The sequence below is a fragment of the Myotis yumanensis genome, unplaced genomic scaffold, assembly GCF_028538775.1.
Source record: "Myotis yumanensis isolate MYYU_CA2020_CCGP unplaced genomic scaffold, mMyoYum1.0.hap1 SCAF_5, whole genome shotgun sequence".
NCBI classification, from domain to species: Eukaryota; Metazoa; Chordata; class Mammalia; order Chiroptera; family Vespertilionidae; genus Myotis; species Myotis yumanensis.
The window spans coordinates 29,537,427-29,562,939 of NW_027223756.1; the positions used below are offsets into that span (position 1 = coordinate 29,537,427).

General features: G+C 39.4%; 1 protein-coding gene across 1 annotated transcript in view; it reads right to left on the reverse strand.

The window, feature by feature from the left end:
* Positions 1–1,218: 1,218 nt before the first annotated feature.
* Positions 1,219–25,513, reverse strand: part of UBE2D2 (ubiquitin conjugating enzyme E2 D2) — a 46,079-nt gene continuing 21,784 nt past the window's right edge. The window contains exons 2-7 of the mRNA XM_070414859.1: positions 20,107–20,170; positions 11,965–11,996; positions 11,808–11,885; positions 11,616–11,721; positions 6,128–6,221; positions 1,219–2,981 (exon numbers count right to left, since the gene is read on the reverse strand). Of these exons, the coding sequence (XP_070270960.1) occupies positions 2,936–2,981; positions 6,128–6,221; positions 11,616–11,721; positions 11,808–11,885; positions 11,965–11,996; positions 20,107–20,170 (420 nt within the window). The 3' untranslated portion in view covers positions 1,219–2,935. The remainder of the gene's footprint in view (positions 2,982–6,127; positions 6,222–11,615; positions 11,722–11,807; positions 11,886–11,964; positions 11,997–20,106; positions 20,171–25,513) is intronic.

A 25,513-nucleotide genomic window follows, 5' to 3' on the forward strand; every position in this document is an offset into this window, starting at 1 on the left:
TTTTCTGCAGGGGCAATAAAGATGCTTATTTCTGAGTAATAAGAAAATATATGTTCATAATTCAGAAGACCCAGGAACTGAAGAAAGTTCTATTAAAATCTCGCCACCAGGTGTTAAGGGGTACCTTAGAGCAGACTGAAACAAAACCCACAGTTTCACCTTAATTGCAAACAAGGAACAGTTTACAACTGTAATGTAGAAATAATTCATCTCTCCTGACAATCTACCTAGGGCTCAAAATAATTTGTTAAGGCAAAGAATGACTCAAAAAGTGTAATACTGGAGCAGTAGGAAGTACAATGATTGCCTCTATTGCTAGATCAGGGCAGAGAACATGAATCCCTCTCTCTGACCACCACCATATCCTTCTCTCTATAGACCTCCCTGCCACTCCCTACCTCAACAGCCTTTCTTCCAAGTCTTTGTACTACCCAAAGTATAGAAACCAGCAGGACAATGCTAACTTTGACCACTGGCCAATAACAGAGCATGTAAGTATCTGAAATCATGTAGTTTCACTAAAAGAAACTACTCCAATTATAACTTGACCCAGCACTCTATGTAATTAAGAAGCAAAGCAAAGCAAAGCAAAGGGAACCATACAATTGACATTCCCTTATAACCACTGCCTCACTAATCAGGGTTACTGCAAACAAGCTTTCACATGTGATAAAGCTGAGACACTCCTGTAAAAAGCAATGTGAGAACCCTCCTGAGTGACACTTTTTTTGTTTGTTTGTTTGGTGAGTGGGGAAGGTGGCCTCCCTGACTAAGCCTTCATTCTGACCAAGGCATATATATATATGGACTGGACCAAATAAGCTCCATACTCAAATGAGCAAAACCAAACTGCATTCAAGGGTCTAATGTTTATGACTATGTAAACCCTTTCATTAGAAACTTGCACACCAGGATAATGTCTTACTTAGCACTTAAAAAAATACGGACACTTTTGTAAAAATATTTACATTTTGACCTAATAAATAGTAATGAACTGGCAGCTAAGATAACAAAGAACCAGCTTTCAGGATGTGTGCAACTGACCCATAGTCAACAATATAGTTAATAGCAAGTCAAAAATTGATGAATTCCCACCTGCCCACGATAATGAGAATACAGGATAATTTTAAGTTAGAGCTCAATTTTAACTCCTTTCACCACAACTGTTAACAGTCAAACCTTCTTTGCAAGGTCAAGAATGCTAGAAATACTAATAAGTAGCCAGCAGCTAAAATGCAACACTTTAATAGTTTTCAGGTTATGTCACACTTTAGTTCTGAGATGGGAGAATAGTGACACTGAAGATAAGACAAGTTGAACAAGTTTAAAACCAAAAGCAGTGGACATTTATTCCTCAATTTTTGTGCAAGAGTGTAAAGATGCATTTGAAAGAACCTGATGGCTAGTGAGCACCAGCCATGGCCTTCAGGCTGGCCAGGTTTACAATTAGATTAGGAGGAGGGGAAAAAAGGTAACTTGCCTAGTTCACACGAATGATGTTTCTGGCAAACACAGTTGTTTACAAGTTTCAAACTACATTTTACTAGAGTCAAGGGAAGACTTCAAAAAAGCCACATACAGTACAATTTAAAATGGAATGAACATCCTGCAATGTTAGTGCAAAGTAATTATGAAGACCCTCCAATACAAGATTGTGCTCATGTTTCCCAGGTTTGGTCAATGTTGCTCTTTTACAATCACAGAAGCTTAACTTACCAAATAGCAATGCCTTTGTTCTATGTCCTATGTACCAAGGGAATGTCACAAGGTTTTGGTGAAATGCAGCTTGGTTTCATTAATAAAGCAAATTTCTTAGTTTAACAGTCATGTTCCTGGAATACTACACATATAAATTTCATGGAAAAGCTTTTAAGCTTATGCCCTTATCTTGTTCAGTAAAATTACTTTCAAGATATCCTTTTTACTATGTAAACTGGAATTGTTTCATGATTTTAAAATGCAACCAGTATAAATGAAAACGAAAAGCAGTGGACATTTAAAGAATAAGGGGAAAATCCACCACTAATCTCAGCTAGATAAAGTTCTTAAAATCAAAAAGCCTATTCACACAAAATTATATGTAATGACTGTAGTAATCAGTTTATTACACAGATTAATCATTCTTGAACGTACAAGCTCCAGAGGAGCAACTGGGTCTTTAAATATACACAAGTATTTCCATCAAATGAATTTTCACCCTTACATCCAGAAAGACCTAAGTAGTTAAAAACATAAGAAAAATAAGAGCTATTAGCTATGTATTAACTGAGAAACCACATACAAACCAAAGAATATGGAAGAGAGAAAGAGGGGATGAAAGGACGAGGGTTAAAGGGTGGGGAAATGTAAGAGGTGGGAACAAAGCCCATCACACTTTATATACTAATAGCTCCAATCCAGTTAAACTTAGACCTTAAAATACAGGATGTGGGTAGATTTTAATCTGGTTGGTCATAACTTTCACCTAAGACGTAGGTCCTTCAGCATAAAATGAATACAGAAACAGCTTCATGTTCTTCGCCTTGCTTTTCATATCTGAGTTTAAAAGGATTCCACTTAAAAAACATCTCCTATAGGTCAGTGGAGCTTTTCTTTCCCATCCAAGCACACAACATACCCACCACCCCTCAACTTGCAGTTATCCAAATTTAAGTCAATAGGAAAGCTTTTAGTCTCACACCTAGGTTATGTCTGAAGAACTGGCTTGTCACATACACACTTCTCTGCTAGGAGGCAATGTTGGTACAGAAGTACAGTATTTCTATTTGTTGTTCGAAGTATGTACAACACGCAGCACTGCTGTATCAGGTAAACATGTGCACAGGGGAAGATGAGGCGTGGGCTCATAGAAAGCAGTCAAATGGAAATCAAAAGGACTTTCTCTTTGAGAGTTCCCCTATCTTTATTTGTAGAGGTTATCCAATAATTTCTTTAATTACATCGCATACTTCTGAGTCCATTCCCGAGCTATTCTGTTGTACCTGTACACACAAAGAGAAGCTTAGCTTAACACAGGTGAGAAGTCAGTTAGAAGGCATCATTCATTATCCCATTTAGTAACATTTTTATCCTCTCTGGTGTGCTTTATTAAAAACCCATGTAGTGCCATGGCAGGTGTGCCCAGTGGTTAAAGCGCTGACCTGAGCACCACAGGGTCTCAGTTTCGATTCCCAGTTAAGGGCATGTGCCTGGGTTGCAGGTTCAAACCCCAGCACTGATAGGAGCGCATGCAGGAGACAAATGATTGATGTTTCTCTCTCTCTCTCCCCCCACCCCCTCTCCCTACCATGCTTCCATTCTCTAAAAATCAATGGGAAAAATATCTTCCGGTAAGGATGAGCAAAAACAAACAAACAAACATACACCCATAACTTGAGGAGAAATGTACATTCAAGTAAAACCACCTTTTACCCCAAATTTTTAATTTATTTAATGATAGTGGGAGAAAAAAGCTGTTAAGAGAAAAACAATGTCCTGAAAATGCTACTAATAGAGCAGCGGTTGCAAACTGGTGGTCCGCAGACTACTGGTGGTCCGTGAGGTCTGAAAGGTTGGCAACCACTGTAATAGAGGGTTCTGATTCAATTTTAACATTTGCTGGCACACCCTTATTCTACACTTGCTTGACTTATTTCTAGGAAAGATCTTTAACTCTTGTTCATTTACTTGGAGTTCTTCAAACTATATACTTCTACATTATATGGTTCTTGAAATCATATACTTATAGTGATTAAATTGATATAATAATTTCCTCTGCCTCAATAAAATCACTAGTTCTGGCAGAATGTATTTTAACAATTTGGTTTCTAAAATGAATAGGTCTATTGCTCCAGAAGAACATTCTAATAGTAAAATAAGGAGGCCAAAAGGTTCTACAATTCTTTGATTTAAAAAGGGATGCAGCCCTAACCGGTTTGGCTCAGTGGATAGAGCACTGGCCTGCGGAATGAAAGGTCCCAGGTTCGATTCCAGTCAAGGGCATGTACCTTGGTTGCAGGCACATCCCCAGTAGGAGATGTGCAGGAGGCAGCTAGTCGATGTTTCTCTCTCATCGATGTTTCTAACTCTCTATCCTTCTCCCTTCCTCTCTGTAAAAATATCAATAAAATATATTTTTAAAAAATAAAATAAAATAAAAAATAAAAAGGGATGCAGGCCCGGCCAGTGTTGCCTAGTGGTTGAGTGTCAACCCATGAACCAGGAGATCACAATTCAATTCCCAGTCAGGGCATATGTCTGGGTTGCAGGATCCATTCCCAGTAGCAGAGGTGGAAGGGGGGGGACCTCCAGGAGGCCATCGATGTTTCTCTCTCTCCCCCTCTCCCTTCCTCCTCTGAAATCAATAAAAACATATTAGCCCTAGCTGGTTTGGCTCAGTGGACACAGCATTGGCACCATGGACTGAAGGGTCACAGTTTCAATTCCCAGTCAAGGGCATGTACCTCGGTTGCAGGCTAGATTCCCACCCTGGTTTGGGCCCATGTGGGAACAACCAATTTATGTGTGTCTGTCACATCGATGTTTCTCTCTCTGTCTCTCCCCGTCCCTTCTACTCTCTTTAAAAATCAATGGAAAAATATCCTCAGGTGAGGATAAACAACAAACACATATTTAAAAAATGATAAAAATAAATAAAAAGGGATGCAGGCAAGTTCTTCTGAACATTACAACCACAATGGCTTAGGAAATGCCTTTTTGTTATGCCCACAATTCCAGATAGTTGACAAAATGGTTCTCCAATAAAAGAAATGTATTTGCATAAATTCACAAATAGAAAAAAGCATGATCTAATTTTATTCTGAATGCAGCCAGAAATACATAACTACAGAGACTATTCAGACCTAAATACAGACAAAACTAAACTAATAACCAACTGCTGTTACAATCCCCCAATGCCCCACCTAAAAATATGGTATCTAGCCTTGGCTGGTATGGCTCGGTTGGGTGAAGTGCCGTCCCATACACCAAAAGGTTGCAGATTCAATTCCTGGTCAGGGCACATACCTAGGTTGCGGTTTCAGTCCACAACTGGGGGGGGGGGGAGGGGGGAGTACAAGAGGCAGCCAATTTATGTTTTTCTTTCTCTTTATCTCTCTCTCTCCCCCCACTCTTTTGCCTTCCTCTAATAATAATTTTAAAAAACCTAACCCCTGGGTGAAGATCAAGAAAACACACACACACACACAAACATTGTATCTATATGCCTCTCTTATCCAGAAGGATTTAAATAAATCTTTAATTCTTTATATTTTAACTTTAGAAAATTATCCACTTTTCCCCATCTATTTCCTCCTTTTTTAATGAATATACCAAAAAAAGAGAAAAAGATCAGAATACTTTTAGTTACTATTTCTTTGGATATCCTGACCATTCTTAATAGTTCATAGTATAATTCTAAAATATGTAAATTCTACATTAAGTTTCATTAAGTTTTATTTTTTTGAAGGAAATTTTGGGTTTTTATGTCTGGTGGCATTTATTCTCTTTCTTTTTTAAAAATATACCAAATGGTAGAAAAACAATTTCCTTTCCCCATTAATTTTCAAATACCTAAGATAAAAGGGCTCTTGATGCAAAATGAGTTATATATCAAAAGCCAAGAAGACATAAAACTGTTGAAAATATAATGCAGAAAAGTTTCTCTAGACCAGCTGTTGCCAACCTTTCAGACCTCACGGGGGTCTGTGAGGTTCGAAAGGCTGGTGACCGCTGCTGAGACAGTAGGAGTCATATGAAATAATTAAGAGATAATACCAGCCCTGGCTGGGAAGCTCAGTTGGTTAGAGCATTGGCCCGATATACCAAAGTTGTGGGTTCAATCCCTGGTCAGGGCACATACAAAAACCAACCAATGAATGCATTAATAAGCGAAACAACATATTAATGTCTCTCTCTCTCTCTCTCTCTCTCTCTCTCTCTCTCTCTCTCTCAAATCAATAGAAAGTATCAGTGTCATCTACATATAATGATACTCAATGCAAATACTCCTCTTTTCTATCCCCAGGTGAGTGTATTAGGATTTCATTTTAAATATCTGATCCATACCCAGCCCTTAGTTAAGAAAGATGTGAGTCACAAACATCTCTACCCTACCACAGGTACATTTCTGTCTGGTGGCCATACTTACTTTTCTCTATCTGTTTTGTAGATCCGAGCAATCTCAGGCACTAAAGGATCATCTGGATTAGGATCACACAACAGAGAACAGATGGACAAGAGTACTAGAATGAAGAAAACATATAAATTAGTAAAGATAAAAGCAAAGAATTCAAAGAAACATGAGGTGCCAACACATGAGAAAATTCTAAGAATCTATTTATATTGCAGTGCCTAGCAGCTTTGTTAAGCTCTACCTAACTTTATAGTTACAGTAATCAACAAAGATTATAAGATTTCTCTATGCTTAAATCCCTAAGGAAGTTAGCCCAGGCTGGTGAAGTGACTTGCCCAATGTCCCATTAGTGAGTAATTATAGTGAAATTAGAATCCAGGTCTTCCAAATCCCAGACCAATGACACTTTTCAGAGCTCATAAACTTTCATTTTTTAGAAGCCCATGTTCAGGAATAAATGGCTTTCAAAATTCCAAAGAAACCACACTACTGAATGTTCTTAGTCAGAAATAACCAACATGAAATCCAACAATCACTGCTTTCTCAATGGCAGATATTACATTTAGATGCAATGGATTTGTTTCATTTTCAGTTGAAAACAATTTAGTCCAAGAACATAAAGGCTAGTATTTGCCCTCAAATGGGGCTAGCCATACTTATTACAGAGGGTACAATATACTTCTACTAAAGTCTCAAATTCTTTTCAGTGACGATTTAGAATCTCATCTAAGCCATTTCCTCAGTGACAACCTGGAATATAGCAGAAAATCTCAATAGTACAATTTCCTCTGTTAAATTTGTTGTTAATTTATGTATTCATTATTGAATGTAAAAAGGAAGCCAAGGCCACTAATTACATAAAATCCAGTGGCTTCTGGTATACTGAAATAAATCCCAATCCTTCTATTCTGAGACTAACAGAACTCAGCTTTAATGTTTGGCAGTAAGAGATAATAATTCTGATCCCACTTTACTCCCAAAACATCAATTCAGCAGGAAAGGATTTATTCATTTTCCTATCAAATCTATATTGTAGAGATCAAGGGCTTCTGAGAGGTAAAGAAAAAGTTTACATGCCCTTTATCATTCAGTTTAACAAAAAAGCTATTTCCTTGCCTTAAGAATATATGGAAAATAAAAAACATCAGGAAAGATGTTTTCTGACTCTTCATTCCTGTTGCCCACAATTCTGGCAGATGGCATTCCCAAAACATCTTCTCTTCCCATTGTCAGGTGTATCACCTGATGCCCTCTTCAAGCACAGAACATCCTAACAGCAATTAGGAAAGATTTCATGTATTTCCTGGAAATGACAACAGGGAGTTATAGATTTTTGAATGTTCATGAAATTACTGACTATAAAAAGAAGAAACTTGTCTAGCCTATCAAACTGGGAAGAGTACAACTGATTCTTCACCTAAAATTAGAGTACAACTGATTCGTCACCTAAAATTAGACATACTACCAAAACAGTATCAGTTATAAATTTTTTTTATTAATATATATTTTTTATTGATTTCAGTGAGGAAGGGAGAGGGAGAGAGAGAGAAAGAAACATCAGTGGTGAGAATCATTGATCGGCTGTCTCCTGCACGCCCCTCACTGGGGATTGAGCCCACAACTGGGGCATGTGTCCTTGACCGGAGTCGAACCCGGGACCCTTTAGTCCATAGGCCGACACTCTAGACACTGAGCCAAACCAGCTAGGGCTACAAATTTTCTTTATTTACAATTCCGATCATTTCAATAAGGCTATTTTAAAAGATACATTTTAAAGAAATAACTTGTCTTTCTTTCCAGGAAAGGAAGCTGGAGTGGTGGTTATCTGGACCTGGTAAAAGGATTCTTAGTATACTATTTAGTTCCTTTAATTCGCAGGAAATTAATTTTGCCTTATAATGCACTATACCTTCTTTCACTGTAAAGAGACTAACTCCTATTTCTACAACCTGCATAGACTCTTGACTGAAATAACTAATTTTTCACCTACGTATACATCTTCATCTGTATATATTCATTTTCATTAGTGTCATAACCCATAGTCACTTCCAGTTCTAAAAACATATAACAAAGAGGCTTTATGGCACATTTATCTGCTTAAGTTTTCAATATATTTAGATATCTAACATATATAGTCAAAGTGGAGAGAAATTTGAGTCAAAATTATGGCCCTTGAAAGCAGACTACATTAAAGGAAAAATTGCCCTGACTGGTATTTCTCAGTGGTTAGAGCGTTGGCCTGAGCGCTGAAGGACTGTAGGTTTGATTCCCTGTCAAGGGCACATACTTGTGCTACAACCAATCGATGTCTGTCTGTCTGTCTGTCTGTCTCTCTCTTACTCCCCCCCCCTCTCCCTTCCACTAAAAATCAATGGGAAAAAAAAATCCTCTGGTGAGGATTAACAAAAGAAAAAGGAGGAAAAAATTATTTTTACACACAAGACTCAGGTCTTTCGCAGAATTGCTTGCTCATACATTCCATTTACAAAAGGGAATCATTAAAACATTAAACCTAGATACCCTGATATAATCAAATTCACTAAAATGGCACCTCAATGATTTTAAAAGATAGCTACCCAGATAGAAGGAACATTAAGTCTAATAAAACTAGCAGCCCTTATGATTGAGAATAACTGAAAAATCAACACTAGGCACAGAAGAGGAAGGGAAAGAAATCTGTGGTAACAATTTCAGCTATACAGACGTCCCCACTTCCCAACACACACACACACACACACACACACACACACACACACACACACACACTATTCCACCTCTCTTGGTCCCATTACTTTACTAGATTTATTTCTCTACTGCTAACTGCTACTTTGTGAATGAAGAGCAAGCAGGCCAGGAAGTCACAAGAAAAGTATATGAACACTTTCACAAGTAGCCCATGACGTGCAAGGGGCCTACAAAAAGAAAAGAGGCCACTTATCTCAAAAAACTATTTCAGTTACAATTTTTAAAAACGTGGTCCTCTAGTTCTTTGTTTTTATGTTTGCCTAGAAACCCCCCAAATTTTAATTTAATGCCCCAGAGTTCTTGTTTCCTTTGAAAAATTAATGTCAGAGTATACAAGTCTTATAATTGTTATAACATGACAAATATACACTTTTTACAATAGTACTTTTATCCCAGTTATTTGAGTACTTATAAAGAATCAACAGTTAATTGTGCATTTTTGCTTTTTCAATCTTCGTAATAACCATGAAATAGTAATTATCATCCCTATTCTATAGATGAAAGAGAACAGAAACTTAGTTGTCTTAAGTCTCATTTAATAAGAGGTGAAGCTGATATCTGAATATGGGTAGTTAAAACCAGAATGAATCTATGTTCTTTAACATGAAACTATGCTTCCTCTTGTCTAAATGTGTACATTAAAGAAATGATAAACTATAAGATAGAAAACAAAAATATTTTTATACATCAAATTTCAGCACCCAGATACACAAAATGTTTCTTTGTAGCTATTTAATATACTTTTCAATATAACTTAAGTTACAGTGTATATTAATTTTATCTTTTCTGCTTTTTTCAAACACAGCATTTCCCCATTTTCACAATATTTGTAAGGATCAATCCTCCTTTAAATGCACGTGTTAGAACTGATTTATTTCTTCCTCTATGGTTGGGCCTATAAATAATTCCTAATTTTCAGAAATAAATAGCACTGTCACAAATGTACTTGCACACAATGCTTTTTCATTATTTGGGGTTGTTTTCTTAATACAAATGAATAAAACCAGAATTACTGGGTCAGAGGGTATTAATTACTAAATCTCATCTCTTAATACATCCTGGGCTATACAAACCTATGCTTCTGTAGTATATGAACACTCATTGTAATGTACTTTATCAGCATTTAGTTTTCTTTTGGAAAGATCTTTGTTAATTAAAAAAGTGAATAATGGGAACTATATTAATTTTTATTTCTTTATTTTGTTCCTTTCTGTCCTCTCATCCATTGGAATATAGGTTTTTTTCTCTTACTGATTTATATATGTTATTTGTATTGTAAACATATTAGCCCATTACCTTATTTACTAGAGGCCCGGTGCATGAATTTGTGCACCAGTGGGGTCCCTCAGCTTGGCCTGTGGGAACAGGCCGAAACCAGCTCTCCGATATCCCCTGAGGGGTTCTGGATTGCAAGAGGACGCAGGCCAGGCCTTGGGACCCCACTGGTGCATGATTGGGGCCAGGGAGGGATGCGGGAGGTTGGCCAGCAGGGGAAGGACCATGGGAGGGCTCCAGGGCGTGTCTGGCCTGTCTTGCTCAGTCCCAATTGGCTGGACCCCAGCAGCAAGCTAACCTACTGGTCGGAGCGTCTGCCCCCTCGTAGTCAGTGCACGTCACAGTGAGCGGTTGAGCAGCCTTAGCATATCATTAGCATATTATGCTTTGATTGATTGAATGGATGACCAGAAGACTGGACACAGAGCATATTAGGCTTTTATCATATAGGATGGCCTATGGCTTATATTTGTATTTTGACAACTTTAATCCACTTGTGATTAAAGGTATGATATTGAAGGGTTGCACAATTTCAAATCAACACATCAGATAATGTTTATTAACTACCCAATCAGCTCACTGACATAAAAAAAAAAAAATCCCGGGGCTAGGTAAAAAAGGCTTAAGAACTAAAAATTTGTAGTCACAAAACAGTTCCAGGAATATAAAGTACAGCATGGGGAATATAGTCAATAATATTGTAATAACCATGTATGGTGCCAGGTGAGTACTTGAAATATCAGGAGGACCACTTTGTGAAGTATATGATTATCTAACCACTGTGCTGTACACCTGAAACTTATACAAAATAATACTGAATGTAAACTGTAACTGAAAAATAAATAAAAATGTTATAATGTGAAAAAAAAAAAATCCATCTACTCATGCAATTAATTATGTCTTATTTAAAGAGCTACTGGGCCCTGGCCGGCTTGGCTCAGAGGATAGAGCGTCGGTCTGCGGACTGAAGGGTCCCAGGTTCGATTCCGGCCAAGGGCACATGCCTGGGTTTCGGGCTCCATTCCCAGTGTGGGGTGTGCAGGAGGCAGCCAATCAATGATTCTCTCTCATCATTGATGTTTCTATCTCTCTCCTTCTCCCTTCCTCTCTGAAATCAATAAAGAAATATATTTTAAAAAAATAAAGAGCTACTGGATCTTTCATCACAAAATTAATAACTAACTTTCTCTATACATTTTCAAATGCACAGGCAACTAGATACCAAAGATTGTTAAGAAGCTCAAATAAAAATTTATTTTCCAACCTATAGCATTTAGAATAGCAAAATGAACACAATAGTCACAACACAAAGAAATATATATACTTGAAAATCCAATGCTTGCCATTGGTCTCAAGATCTATTCAAAAATAAGGGGAATTGCTACTTTCTCTTAAAATAAATAAAGTAATTTTTAAAAATAACCTTAAAAAGACTTTTAAAACACAGTTCCTTTATCTTGATATTGAATACCCATTCCATTACCTTTTGAAATAGTTAGTGCTGGAGACCACTGTGACCGCAGAATATCAAGACAAATGCTGCCATTACTGTTAATATTTGGATGATAAATTCTTGTTGTAAATGCAACCTATAGAAAAAAGAAAAAAAATTTTGTAAACTGGTTTATTAGTATCATAGGAAACACATGAAAAGCAATTAACATATCCCAATTACCTTAGGTGGTTTGAAGGGATAATCTGTTGGGAAATGAATTGTCAAGAAAAATACTCCACCCTGATAGGGACTGTCGTTCTGTTGATAACAAGAAAAGTGGGATTAAAATGAATCAATTACATAAACTATTTATTCTGAAATTAATGTGAATACTTACTGGCCCCATTATTGTAGCTTGCCAATGGAACACTGGAAAAGAACAACAACAAAATTACCATGAAGCAATATCCACACTGTACCTACATCATAACATTCCTCATTTAATCTCAGTTCATTTATAAGCAATATGATGAGTCTTAGGCAGGATGAAGAATCTCTAAATCAAATTTTTTGAGCCTGAAGTGAGAAAAAGGTCTAGCATGGTCTAGCACACTGGTAAGGTGCTCAATGAAAAAGTATTTGGGCTGAAACATGAAAATTCATGTCAAGGAGACAGAATTCTTGACAAGCTTCAAAATTCCACTTTTAAACAGATATTTCCTCACCTCAAAGGGTAAAAAAGAGCCAAAAAATTCAATTCTTTGATGTGTTATATCATTTCCCCAACACAAATATATATAATTTACTCCAAAGTAGATAATACTCAAATTAGGAAAGAATAATTTTTACAAATGAGAAACAATTTCTAAAAGCTCTCTGTGTAGATGCTTAGAATTATTGGTTTCACAATAAAAAAAGAAAACATTAGCTGAAAGCTTAAAGCTTGATTATAAGCTCTAAGGATAAGCCAAAGAAATTATAAAGTTGCATAATAATGAAATATTCTCTTCAAACAGCAAAAAATGACGCTTGTTCCATTTCAACAGTGGTGTAACTAAGGACAGTATAGAGACCAAAAAGCCAAAGTTTTCACTTACAAGCAAGCTACTCAACACTTAACATTCATACTAAGATCTTGGCAAACTAAGACAAGTCATTACTGAGATTACATGTGAACAACCCAAACCAGCTAGGCTGTCACAAGGAGGAAATGCGAAAACTAAGAAGTCATATGAAAATCCAATGGAATGTCAATCCAAATCCTCTACCTCTGCATGTGAAACTATGACTATGATTTTTTTGCTCCTCATTGAGGCCTGAACCCAAAAATAGCAGCCTGTTTATTAGGAATTAAAAATGAAGGACATGCCCTGGCCAGTTTGGCCCAGTGGATGGAGCGTTGACCTGCGGACTGGAGGATCCCGGGTTCGATTCCAGTCGGGGGCATGTGCCTTGGTTGTGGGCACATCCCCAGTGAGGGGTGTGCAGGAGGCAGCTGATCGATGTTTCTCTCATCGATGTTTCTGACTCTCTCTCCTTCTCCCTTCCTCTCTGTAAAAAATCAATAAAATATATTTTTTAAAAAATGAAGGACAGGTATTGCTGAGGCTTCCCTTCTTAGACTACTCATTTTCTGCCAATCAACTTTTTGAAAAATATGATTTTATTGATTTTTAGAGAGAGGGGAAAAGAGAAAGATGGAAACATTGATCGCTGCCTCCTGCATACCCTCTGCTGGGGATCACTCCTTTTGTGGCCGAATAATATTCCATTGTATGTATATACATTTTGTTTATCCCTTCATCAGTTGTTGGATATTTGGGATGTTCACATTTTTTGGCAATTATAAATAATGCTTCTATGAACACTTACGCACAAGTTTTTGTGTGAATATGTTTTCATTTCTCTTGGATATATACCTAAGGAGTGAACTCACTGGGTCACATATGTGTAATGTTTTGAGGACCTGCCAGACTCTTTTCCAAATTGGCTGTACCGTTTTTGTGTTCTAATCAGCAATGTATGAAGGTTCCAATTTCTCCACCTGCTCATCAACACTTGGTATTACAGTGGAGCCTAATTTCTTGAACTTAATTTATTCCGGAAGGCCATTCAAAAACAGAATCATTTTTCCCCATTAGAAATAATGTAAATTGAATTAAGCCATTCCAGACCCCCCAATGGTTCCCTATTTTAACCTTTCTTATATATAGTACATCTCCACTTACTGTTTAACCTATAAACACTTTAAAAACAAAAAGAACATGAAATGTAAATGAAAATTAACGAAAAGGAAATGAACCATAAAAATTGAAAATTTAACTATAATTATAAGCAGCAACAAAAGCAAAAAAACATGAAAATATTCACAGCACAATATCCTGAAATTTTAACAGTGGTAAACTGATTCATATTCGTGCATTCTCTGTCTGTCACCTAAGAGGTGCGTGACTGATCATACAGGTATCAGCATAAAAGGGTTGTCAGTTGAGAAGTGAATTGTTTGAGATGGGAGATGTTCAAGAAATGAGGTTCCACTGTATTTGCCTTTTTTATTCTAGCTATCCTATTGGGTATAAAGTGAAATCTGCATTTCCTTAATGACTAATGATGTTGAGCATCTTTCCATGTGCTTTATTGGCCACTTGTGTATTTTCTTTGAAGAAATGTCTATTCAGATCCTTTACCCATTTTATTTTATTTTATTTTATTTATTTATTTTTTATATATTTTATTAATTTTTTACAGAGAGGAAGGGAGAGAGAGATAGTTAGAAACATCGATGAGAGAGAAACATCGACCAGCTGCCTCCTGCACATCTCCCACTGGGGATGTGCCCGCAACCCAGGTACATGCCCCTGACCGGAATCGAACCCGGGACCCTTCAGTCCCCAGGCCGACGCTCTATCCACTGAGCCAAACCGGTTTCGGCTCCTTTACCCATTTTAAAATTGGATTGGTTATATTGTTGAGTTTTAGTTTTTATAAATATACTAGAGGCCTGGTACACAAAATTCGTGCATAGGGGTGGGGAGGGGAGGGGTCCCCTCAGCCCAGCCTGCACCCTCTCCAATCTGGGACCCCTTGGGGGATGTCGGACTGCCAGAAACCGGCAGTTGGACATCCTTCTCACAATCCAGGACCACTGGCTCCTAACCACTACCTGTCTGCCTGCTTAATGCCCCTATAACTGCTCCTCTGCCTGCCTGATCGCCCCTAACTGCCTCTGCCTGCCTGCGTGGTTGCCCCCAACGTGCATATGGCCGGGGTCCCTCAGCCTGGCCCGTGCACTCTCGCAGTCCAGGAGCCCTCAGGGGAGCGAGCCTAAGCCAGCAGTCAGACATCCTTAGCTCTGCTACGGAGGCGGGAGAGGCTCCCGCCACCACTGTGGCGCTTGCCAGCCATGAGCCCAGCTCAGGGCTTCTGGCTGAGCGGCACTCCCCCTGTGGGAGTGCACTGACCACCAGGGGGCATCTCCTGCATTGAGCGTCTGCCCCCTGGTGATCAGTGTGCATCATAGCGACTAGTTGCACCACCATTTGGTCGATTTGCATATTAGCCTTTTATTATATAGGATGGGAGGGACTGACAGAGATCAGAGGGGAGGGGGATGGACATAGACAAAAGTGTGGTGATGGCCAGAGGTGGAGGGGCTGGGTAGAGGAGGGTAAAGGGGGGGAAATGGGAGACATCTATAATAGTGTCAACAATAGAATAAAAACAACAATCATATACCACTACACTACACACCTATTAGGAAAAAGATACATTATGAACTATGTATTTACTACTTTGATAAAATTAAAAAATTTAAAAAGAAAGAATTTTGTCCAGAAAGGAGTGTTGTTGAAATGTTTTTTATTTTTATTTTTTTATTTTTATGGTAAAGCTAAGGAAGCTTCAGAGCCCCTGTGAGGGCTGGATTTGTTCTGGGGGAGAGAGCAAGCAAGTTGCAACCAGCAGCATTTTGGATAACCTGCCTGAAATGATTTAAAAGAAAAAGGGGCAGATTCCCCAAGCCTACAGTTATTTGTAATTTATTTTCTTATTCTAAATAAAGTCATTTTTGAACCTTATTTAAAAAAAATCTCCCCCCTTAAAATTAGTCCTTCAGGTTCAGTAAACTTTAGGCCTCACAAAACCTGTGTTAGTCCCTGAAGGTTGGGGTCCCCAAAGGAGTTTGGATTCATTCATTATATTTATTTGCTCCTTTTAATTCTTGTTCTAGAGGGAGAGTGAGGACAGTTTTTTACTCAGTAATTTTTATAAGAATTGTATTGGAACCTGCTCCTTCTTTGGGTGTTTATGGGTTTACCTTACTGGGAACTCACAGAAACTTTAAGTCCTTTGAAGATAGGGACAGAGCTATATTATGTTTCTATAATACAGGCACAAAGTTAATACAACTTTTATAAATATTTGTTAAAGAAACTGATACATTTCAGTGCTATGAGGCATTACTTTTCCTTCTGCTCCATCCCTTTGAGACTTTTGTGCAAAGCATAAGGCTGAAGGGATGAGCAGGTAGAGCGGAGTAAAGTTGCTTTTCCCAAACACTAGATCCCATACTTTGATTTTACATAGTAGATGCATTTCTGAAAGACATTTTGAATTGGGTATATTAGATTTTGTTAATATCAACTCCCTTTACTCATAGAGATTATTTTTAATGTTTAAACGTTTCGGACTGTGAGGTGCAAAATATTTTGCTTATTTCAAGAATCTTTGTGCATTCTTTCTGCAGTAAAGTGAATTATCAACATGGTAAGTCTATTTGGGGGCGTCTGCTTAAAATGGGGCACACCAGTACTAAATTCGGTTCTAACAACTACTAATTCGTACACCCCGTGTGGAGTTAGATGGCTGTTGGACATAACCATTTTTTTTTTTTTTTTGGTTCCTTTGCTCCCACAGCACCTGCTTCAACCAGAGGCAGTGTCTTGACACTCCATGACCTCTTTGTCATGGCGACCGCAGGGCGTCTACTGCCTGAGGCTTCAGCAGTAAGCGGGGCGTTGACCTTCCCAAGATGGCGGCGACCATGACAAAGGGGCATAAGGGGCAGGGTCCCCTAGGCAGAGGCGGAGCAGGGAGGCACACGGGGAGAGCCGGCTGAACTAGACAGAGTTGCACCAAGAGCTTCCCTCCTCAACCCCTCCCCTGCTGGTGGGCTGATGGCTGAGGGGAGCGGCAGCCACTGGCGAGGCAGGGTGCAGCTGGCGAGGGTAGGGAGCCTGAGGCACTGGTCCTGGCTGGGTGGGCGGGCACTTCTTCCCAGGGTTTTGGAGGGTATTGGGGGTAGAGACACGCCCCAGCCTCTGTGCTGGGATGGAGCTGGAAAGGAGGGAGGCTGCCCCCTCCCCCACTGCTGGGTGGGATGTTGTGGAGGAGGGGCTGTGGATCCCTAGCCCAGACTCACCCTCCCAGAGGCAGGTCGTGGGCTCAGGTGCTGCCGAGGCCGCTAGACCCTTGTGGGTGGGAAGGAGCGACTGGGCCTGCCCTGCAGGGAGTCCTGGCTCAGGTGTCTGAGCGGCGGGCAGGCAGCAGGTGGCATGAGTAGATGGAGAAACTGGCCCCGGGCTGAATAGGTGAGGCGCGCAAAACTGCCCAGGCAGCGCCGGGGCCACGGAGTTGTGGCGGATAACAAAGCACTAGCATCTGAGGCTTCGATGCTGGCGCGGGGGTCTGAGAACCTGGCGGGGTGTGGGATGCGCCTCTTCTGCCTCCGCCTGGCATGGGGTCCGCTGCGCTGCCAGCAGGGGAAGATAGGGGCTGGCCCAGCACGAGCTGCTTGCCACCCACCACAGCTCGCTAGTCCCCTATGGGCTGGGGGAAGGTGACCAGTTGGTCCTTTGGTCATCCTGGTCGTGACAGACACTGCCTTTTTATATATATAGATTTTGGATAAATATGCCTTATCAGAAATTATGACCTGCAAAATTTCCCTCCCATACTGTGTCTTTTTGCTTTCTTAAAGATAGCAATTGCAGCACCTAGATTTTAAATTTTGATGGATTCTAATTTCTCTTTTTTCTTTTTCTTCTATTGCTTATACTTTGGGAGTTTTATTTAACTTTCTCAGGTAACAAGTTTTCTATCTGAGAAAGAAATGTGATAGTATTAACTAGTTTAGAAGCAAAGGAAAATTACTTAAGCACACCGAAGAGAACTTAAAAAATGAAATTTAATCCCCAGACTTCAAACACTTTCAAGTAAAGATTAGCTATTTTCAACTTTGAGGAATTTGTTTTAAGTAAAACCACTTTCGAAAGAGCATACAAATGCAGGTACACTATATAATACTGTGGAATGACAACTAGAATCAGAAAACCTAAATATGAGACTACTCTGGGAACCTCTATGAGCCTCTCACTAGATTTTTTTCTAAAGTAATTTACAACTTCTAACTCCACTCACCCAAACTATTATTGTGAAGCTTAAATGAGATAACATTTGTTTAAGTATTTGTTTAAGTATTTGTTTAAGTATTTGAATAACTATGGTATCAAGTACCATAGTTATTCACACTGGACAGGTCTAAATATAATAATGTAAATGGGATTTTTCATCACATGCACTTGGTCTTATACTTTACTAGAGGCCTGGTGCATGAATTCGTGCACCAGTGGGGTCCCTTGGCCTGCCTGCAGGATCAGGCTGAAACCGGCTCTCCGACATCCCCCAAGGGGTCCTGGATTGTGATAGGGCGCAGGCCAGGGTGAGGGACCCCACTGGTGCATGATCGGGGTCAGGGAGAGATGTGGGAGGTTGGCCAGCCGGGGAGGGACCGCAGGAGGGCTCCAGGTGTCTCTGGCTCATCTCACTCAGTCCTGATCAGCTGGACCCCAGCAACAAGCTAACCTACCAGTCAGAGTGTCTGCCCCCTGGTGGTCAGTGCATGTCATAGCAAGCAGTTGAGCAGCATATCATTAGCATATTACACTTTGGTTGAACAGACAACCAGATGACCGGACACTTAGCATATTAGGCTTTTATTATATAGGATAACATCTATCTGTTTATCTGCAAAGCAATCCTTATAATAGGGCCTTGCTTTGATTCTTATGGATTTAGCAAACTAAAAACAACATTTTTTTGTATGTTTTTATTGATTTTTAGAGAGAGGAAAGGAGAGGGAGAGAAAAACATCTATTGGCTATCTCCTGAACACCACTTACTGGGGATCAAGCCTGCAACCTGGGCATGTACCCTGACATCAAACCGAACCAGTGACTTCATAGTATATCAGAGGACGGCTCAACCAACTGAGTCACACCAACAAGAGCTACAAACACCATTCTTAAGAAATATCAGGAAAAAATAGGTTTTAAACACAAGATAATATATAACTTCACGTTTACTTGTCTTAAGCACAATCTACTTCTCTTACACAAATGTTTCCAAGTATGCTCATTTTTTCTATTTGCTAAATGTTTCATTTTTTTGTGAGTCTTGTGTAAAAAAATAATCAGTCTTATTCACTTATCTTCACTTTAAAAAAGGCTAGATGATGGTATACGGCGGGGGGGGGGAGCTGTGTTGAGACAAAGTGGAATGAAAGAAAAATTATTATCCAACATATGTGGTAAGATTTAATAAATTATTTTAGACAGGATTAAGCAGATACATTGGACATTAAAAATAAGCAAACTGGCTCTGGCCAGTATGCTTAATGATTAGAGCGTCAGCCCGTGGATCATAGGGTCGAGGGTTTGATTCCCGGTAAAGGGCACGTACTTCAGTTGTGGGCTTGATCACTGGGCGCATACAGGAGGCAACCACCAATGTGTCTGTCTGTCTGTCTGTCTGTCTCTCTCCCACCGCCCCCCCTGCTTTCCTCCCTTCCTCTTCCCTTCTCTCTCTAAAAATCAGTGAGAAAAAAGTCGTCGGGTGAGGATTAAAAAAATATAACAGAATAAGCAAATTGTACCCATCTTTACAAGTATGATCCAGTAGAAAGACAGACACATGCATATACACACAATCATCCTTAGTATTATCTTAAAGAGCAATACCTAGTTGTACTAATATTATACTCCAAAATACCCAGATGGAGTGATTCAGTTGGTTGAGCATCATCCTGTGCACAGAAGGGTTGCCAGTCTGATTCCTGGTCAGGGCACATACCTGGTTTGCTAGTTTAGACTGCCAGTTAGGGCACAGTTGGGGCACAAACAGAAGGCAACTGATCAATGTTTCTCTCTCTCTCCCTTCCTCTTTATGCATGTTCTCAGGTGAGGATTAAAAGAAAAAAAAAAATACACAGATGGGGTGAAAGATAGATAGGAAGGGGTCAGAATAAATTACACAGACACTGTCTGGCAAAAGAGGTTCAAAATGTAATGAACAATACAGAAGATGATGGGATATACATAGAACTGCATCTTTCATGGACAAGTAAGGGTAAACACTACCTCTTTCCTAAAGCAAAATTATCCTTCACCCAAAATAACCTTAGGAGAGGTAATTCATCAGTTCTCAAGTTCCCAGAGGCAAGTTATTGTACTCTTTTACTCTATTATTCCTTCTAAATACTTACTATCATCTCCAACAGGACCTGCTGAACACTGTGCTGGGGGGTCCCGTGCCAGGTCATTCAATTCCTTAAGAAAGGAGAAAGAAGAAATGTATTCAACATAAATCTGTTACCCATTAATACAATTTTTCACTATTACAATATTCTCTGTCCCACCAGTACAGCTCTTTTGGAAGCACTCCTTCAGAGTCAGAGTGGGGTGGATAGGTTAAAGTATTTTAGATTCTTAAGTACACATGTATGTTTTAAATAATGGATCATTTTTGCTTACAGTTCAGTATGTAAATATAAGGTAAACATGATTATGTGACTAGAGTCACAAAACTATAAGGTTACATTTAAAGCTCTTGAAATCATAAATATTCCAAATTATATGAGACCATCTAACAAGATATGGATGTTTTCAGGTGATATCTACTACCAGGGTTACAAAGGTCGTAGAACAAAACTTAAAAAAGGATACATTAAAAACGCTGGCTGAATAAGACCTGTCATAAAGTTTTATAATCAGAGACGTCTATCTGTTGTAATGTTCTACAACCAGATGCTAGCTTCTTGGCTATCTATATATATATATAATAGGCTAATTTGCTAAGTGTCCCTCCGACCGTCTGACCAGTCGTTATGATGCGCACTGACCACCAGTGGGGCAGACGCTCAATGCAGGAGCTGCCGTGACATGCACTGGCCATTTACAAAGAAATGGCACCACAGACCTGCTGTGCTGACAAAGCAACACTCAGCTTCCCCAAGTGGGATACAGGCCCCACCACCACCCCTGAGCAACAGCCCACCAAATCGCAGCCAACGCTGCCAAGACCCCATGGCGCAAAATGCAGCCCACAGCCCAGCCCAGCCCAGCCCAGAAATGGTGGCTATGGGTAACGGGTAATGACGTCACGTAGCAACACCCGGCTTCCTCTCCCTAGCGACTAGCCTCCTTGGATATTCTTCAGCCCAGGAATACGACTTGCTTTATAGCCAAGTGCAAACATTTTACACTTTAACCAAATGTCTGTGAAGTGTTTTCACGTGCCTCATCTCATTTGATCCTCACAGAAGTCCTGGAGTAGGTAGATAGGAGACTCGATAGAATCCTATTTTCTTTTCATTAGCCAGAAACGGAGATTTAGAAATTTTAAAAACTTGACCCGACTGAAAAGAAATGGTGGAACTTGAAAATGACTTCAGTTTTCTCACTGCGCAGAATATAGTCAAACACTGCTACAGTTATATATTTCACCCTTTGTTCTCCCTGTGTGATCTGCAATAATAATCTGCTTCATGTTGATATTTACTGCTGTGTTGCTGACAACTACCTGAAAGAGAAGTTGGGGTGCTTCACTGGGCTGGAAAAATCAGAGAGCAGGTCTAATTAAACAAGTTTATCTATATACTAGAGGCCTGGTGCACAAATTCGTGCACAGGTGGGGTCCCTCGGCCTGGCCAGCAATCAGGACCCATTGGGACCACCTAGTCCCTATCGAAGTGATCAGGGCCAGCCGGCCGGGGGGACTGCAGAAGGTTGGCTATGGGAGCACACTGACCACCAGGGTGCAGCCCCTGCATTGAGCGTCTGCCCCCCCTGGTGGTCAGTGTGCATCATAGCAACCGGTCAACTGGTCTTTCGGTCACTTTGGCTTTTATATATATAGATATAAAGCTCTCACTGGTGCCAATCTCACACATGTGTTTTCATCTGTCATTGTCGATCGTGAATTTGGTTGACACTTCCATTACAGAAAAAAGGCGAATAGTGATATTAAAATATTTCTTCTAATTAATATCCTTTCAATGTGCACGAATTCGTACACCGGGCCTCTAGGCCTATATAATAAAAGGCTAATATGCATATCGACCAAATAGCAGAACAACTGGTGGCAATGACATGCACTGACCACCAGGGGGCAGACACTCAACGCAGGAGCTGCCCCCTGGTGATCAGTGTGCTCCCACAGGGGGAGCGCTGCTCAGTCAGAAGCCCTGAGTCGGGCTCATGGCTGGTGAGCGCAGCAGCAGTAGCAGAAGCCTCTCCCGCCTCCACGGCAGGGCTAAGGATGTCCAACTGCCAAGTTAGGCCTGCTTTGGGGAGGGCTTCCGGACTGCAAGAGGGTGCAGGCCGGGCTGAAGGAACCCCACCCACCCAAATGCACAAATCTTGTGCACCGAGCCTCTAGTTTTAACATAAGAGCCCACAAACTTGAGATTTTTTTACTGTGTGGAGATGCCTAAAAAAATTCAACGCAGGAAATCATACTGTAATCCCTTTCCCTTTGGCTTGGTATTTGAGGTAAAATCAAGCTCTGGGGAAGGACTAGTTTAGATTTTATTTTTACAATATAACAGTAAAATTCAATATTTTTAAGTACAATAAAAACTATTTAGAATCTTAATTAGTTAACAAAGGTATGACTTTAATATTCCAAGTACAGTGGGGCCTTGACTTACGAGTGTCCCGACTAACGAGTTTTTCGAGATACAAGCCGTCTCTCGGCCGATTTTTTGCTTTGAGTCGTGAGCTAAAATTCAGGTTACGAGCCAGCTTCAGATACTCCACCGCTAGTTGGCTCAGCGAACGTCACAGTGAACACCACAACATCAGCCCAGCATCACGTGTCTCACTCGTTCACTTTTTGATTTGACATATGAGTAATTTGAGTTACGAGCTCCGTCACGGAACGAATTAAACTCGTAAGTCAAGGCCCCACTGTATTATATACTTTTCCATTTGTAGTACCATAGTTATGTTAGCCCTTTCTGTTAACTTATTCAACCAAGTCATTTTGGTACATTAAATTATTCTGTTTTATCCTATCTGTAAGCTTGAGTACAAAGCATAAAAGTATAGAAATAAAATTTGTCTTTTTAAAACGCTGAGATTGAGATAAAGATTTAACAATAATTACTTTCTCAAGTATCTCAATTTTTGGATTTTGTACCTCTTTACAACAAAGATTCCATACCCAACTCAAGAAAAAAAAGTAACCTATATACAATGCCCATCCCCAAATATTTGTAAAAAATGTCAGAACAACCAAGAATGCTTGCCTGATTTAAAACACAACAACTCTTTTTTTTTTTCCTAATATAGCAACAGATTGCTACTAAAATATAATTTGGCTGTGGCTGGTGTGGCTCAGTTGGTTGGAGCAATGTCCCATACTCTGAAAGGTTACGGGTTCCATTCCTGGTCAGGTCATGTAAGGAAAACAACTAAACCATGTTCTCTCTCACATCGATGTTTCTCTTCCTCCCTTCCCCCTAAAATCAATAAGCATATATCCGGGTGAGGATTGAAAAAAAAAATTGAACTGAACAAGCTATGCTGATGTCCTACCATGTTCATTAAATAAAATTTTACTTGTGACTTACCCTTAATATTTTGTTACAAATTAAGTCACTTTTTTCCATGCTGAATGACATCAAGGTTTAACAATGAGAGCTAAATTTATTTAAGATGAATATAAAATTCATTAGTCCATTTCATGAGCTAATATATAACTTAAAAAACCTAACCCAAACTTAGGCTAATACATTTAACACACTCATTCAACACTTCCTTGGTTCAAGGCACAGATATGGATTAATCTCACAAGCACTCTGCTAAGTGAAAGTGGTCAGACATAAAAAGACTACAGTCTGAAAAAGAAAAGACTATGCTCTGTATGATTCCATCGATACGATATTCAAGAAAAGGCAAATTTATATTGACAGAAAACATCAATAATAGTTCATGGGGAGGGGGGGAGGGAGGGAATTGGAGAGATTGACTATAAAGAACAATGAAAATGTGGGAAGTTATATCATGACTTTAGTAGAGATTGCACAATTATATATATATTTTATCAAAACTCAAACTGATATTTATAATTGTTGAATTTTATTCTATGTAATATACATTTCAAAGCTGTTTATTTTTTAAAAACATATGTCCATCCATCTTTGCATATGCAGAAAATATTTCTGAAGAATATGCAAGAAACTATTAACAATATTTGCCTTCAAGAAGGAAGCCTGCCGAAGCCGGTTTGGCTCAGTGGATAGAGCGTCGGCCTGCGGACTGAAAGGTCCCAGGTTCGATTCCGGTCAAGGGCATGTACCTGGGTTGCGGGCACATCCCCAGTAGGAGATGTGCAGGAGGCAGCTGATCGATGTTTCTCTCTCATCGATGTTTCTAACTCTCTATCTCTCTCCCTTCCTCTCTGTAAAAAAAATCAATAAAATATATTTAAAAAAAAAAAAAAAAAAAAAAGAAGGAAGCCTGCTTTGGAGGGGTAAGAATAGGAACTGTATAGTCCTTTTATACCTTCTAAATTCGATAACAAGTGTATTTATTTCCTATTTGAAAAATAAATGTCCAGTTCCTAACTGTAAATTTGGATTAAAATAACTATTAAAAGTTGTAACTGCCCAGCTGGTGTGGCTCAGTGGTTGAGCATCAACCTATGTACCAGGAGGTCACAGTTTGATTCCAGATCAGAACACATGCCCTGGTTGATCTCCAGTAGGAGGCATGCAGGAGGCAGCCAATCGAGGATTCTCTCTCATCATTGATGTTTCTCTTTCTCTCTTTCTTTCTTTCTCTCTCTCCCTTCCTCTTTGAAATTAAAGAAAAAATGTTTTTTTAAAAATAGGAGATTCCCACTTTATGAGCCTTTAAAATAAATAAAATAAAATATGTAAATGTCCAATACTTTTACCAGCTACACATAAGGATAATTATAGCCATAGGGGCTCTATATTTTTATGACTCCTTTTTAAAATATATTTCTTTATTGATTTCAGGGAGGTAGGGAGAAGGAGAGAGAGATAGAAACATCAATGATGAGAGAGAATCATTGATCAGCTGCTTCCTGCAAGCCCCCTACTGGGAATGGAGCCCGCAACACAGGCATGTGCCCTTGACCAGAATCAAATCTGGGACCCTTCCCACTGAGCCAAGCCGGCTAGGGCTATTTTTATGACTTTTGAAGTACAATTCCTTTAGAGTTAGAATTCCTAGAAATATAAATTTTGGTACAACAGTACATACAGGAAGAACCATTGAAAGTACCTCAGACTTCCAGGCAAAGTGACAAACATTACTTTTACTCTTTCCCAAAATCCTACTATCATAAGAGGAAACAGAAAAAAAAATTTTAAGGCTTAATCCACAAGTACAAAGAATGAGCGAGATAACAGCAGCAACACTCTTGGAAGCTACAAAGGAGACTAGTAAGTGACAGTGACTCAGCAGTCACAAGAAGGTGAATCCTAATTAATGGGAAAAACTCAAGAAGGAACCAAATTTAATTTACAAAGGCTCAGAAGTTGATTGTTTGAAAGACTGTTTAAGTAGACAATGATACAATCAGCAGCATCTGCAAAATGTGGGACAGTAACAGTGTATGAAAAGCCCTGGCTCAGTTGT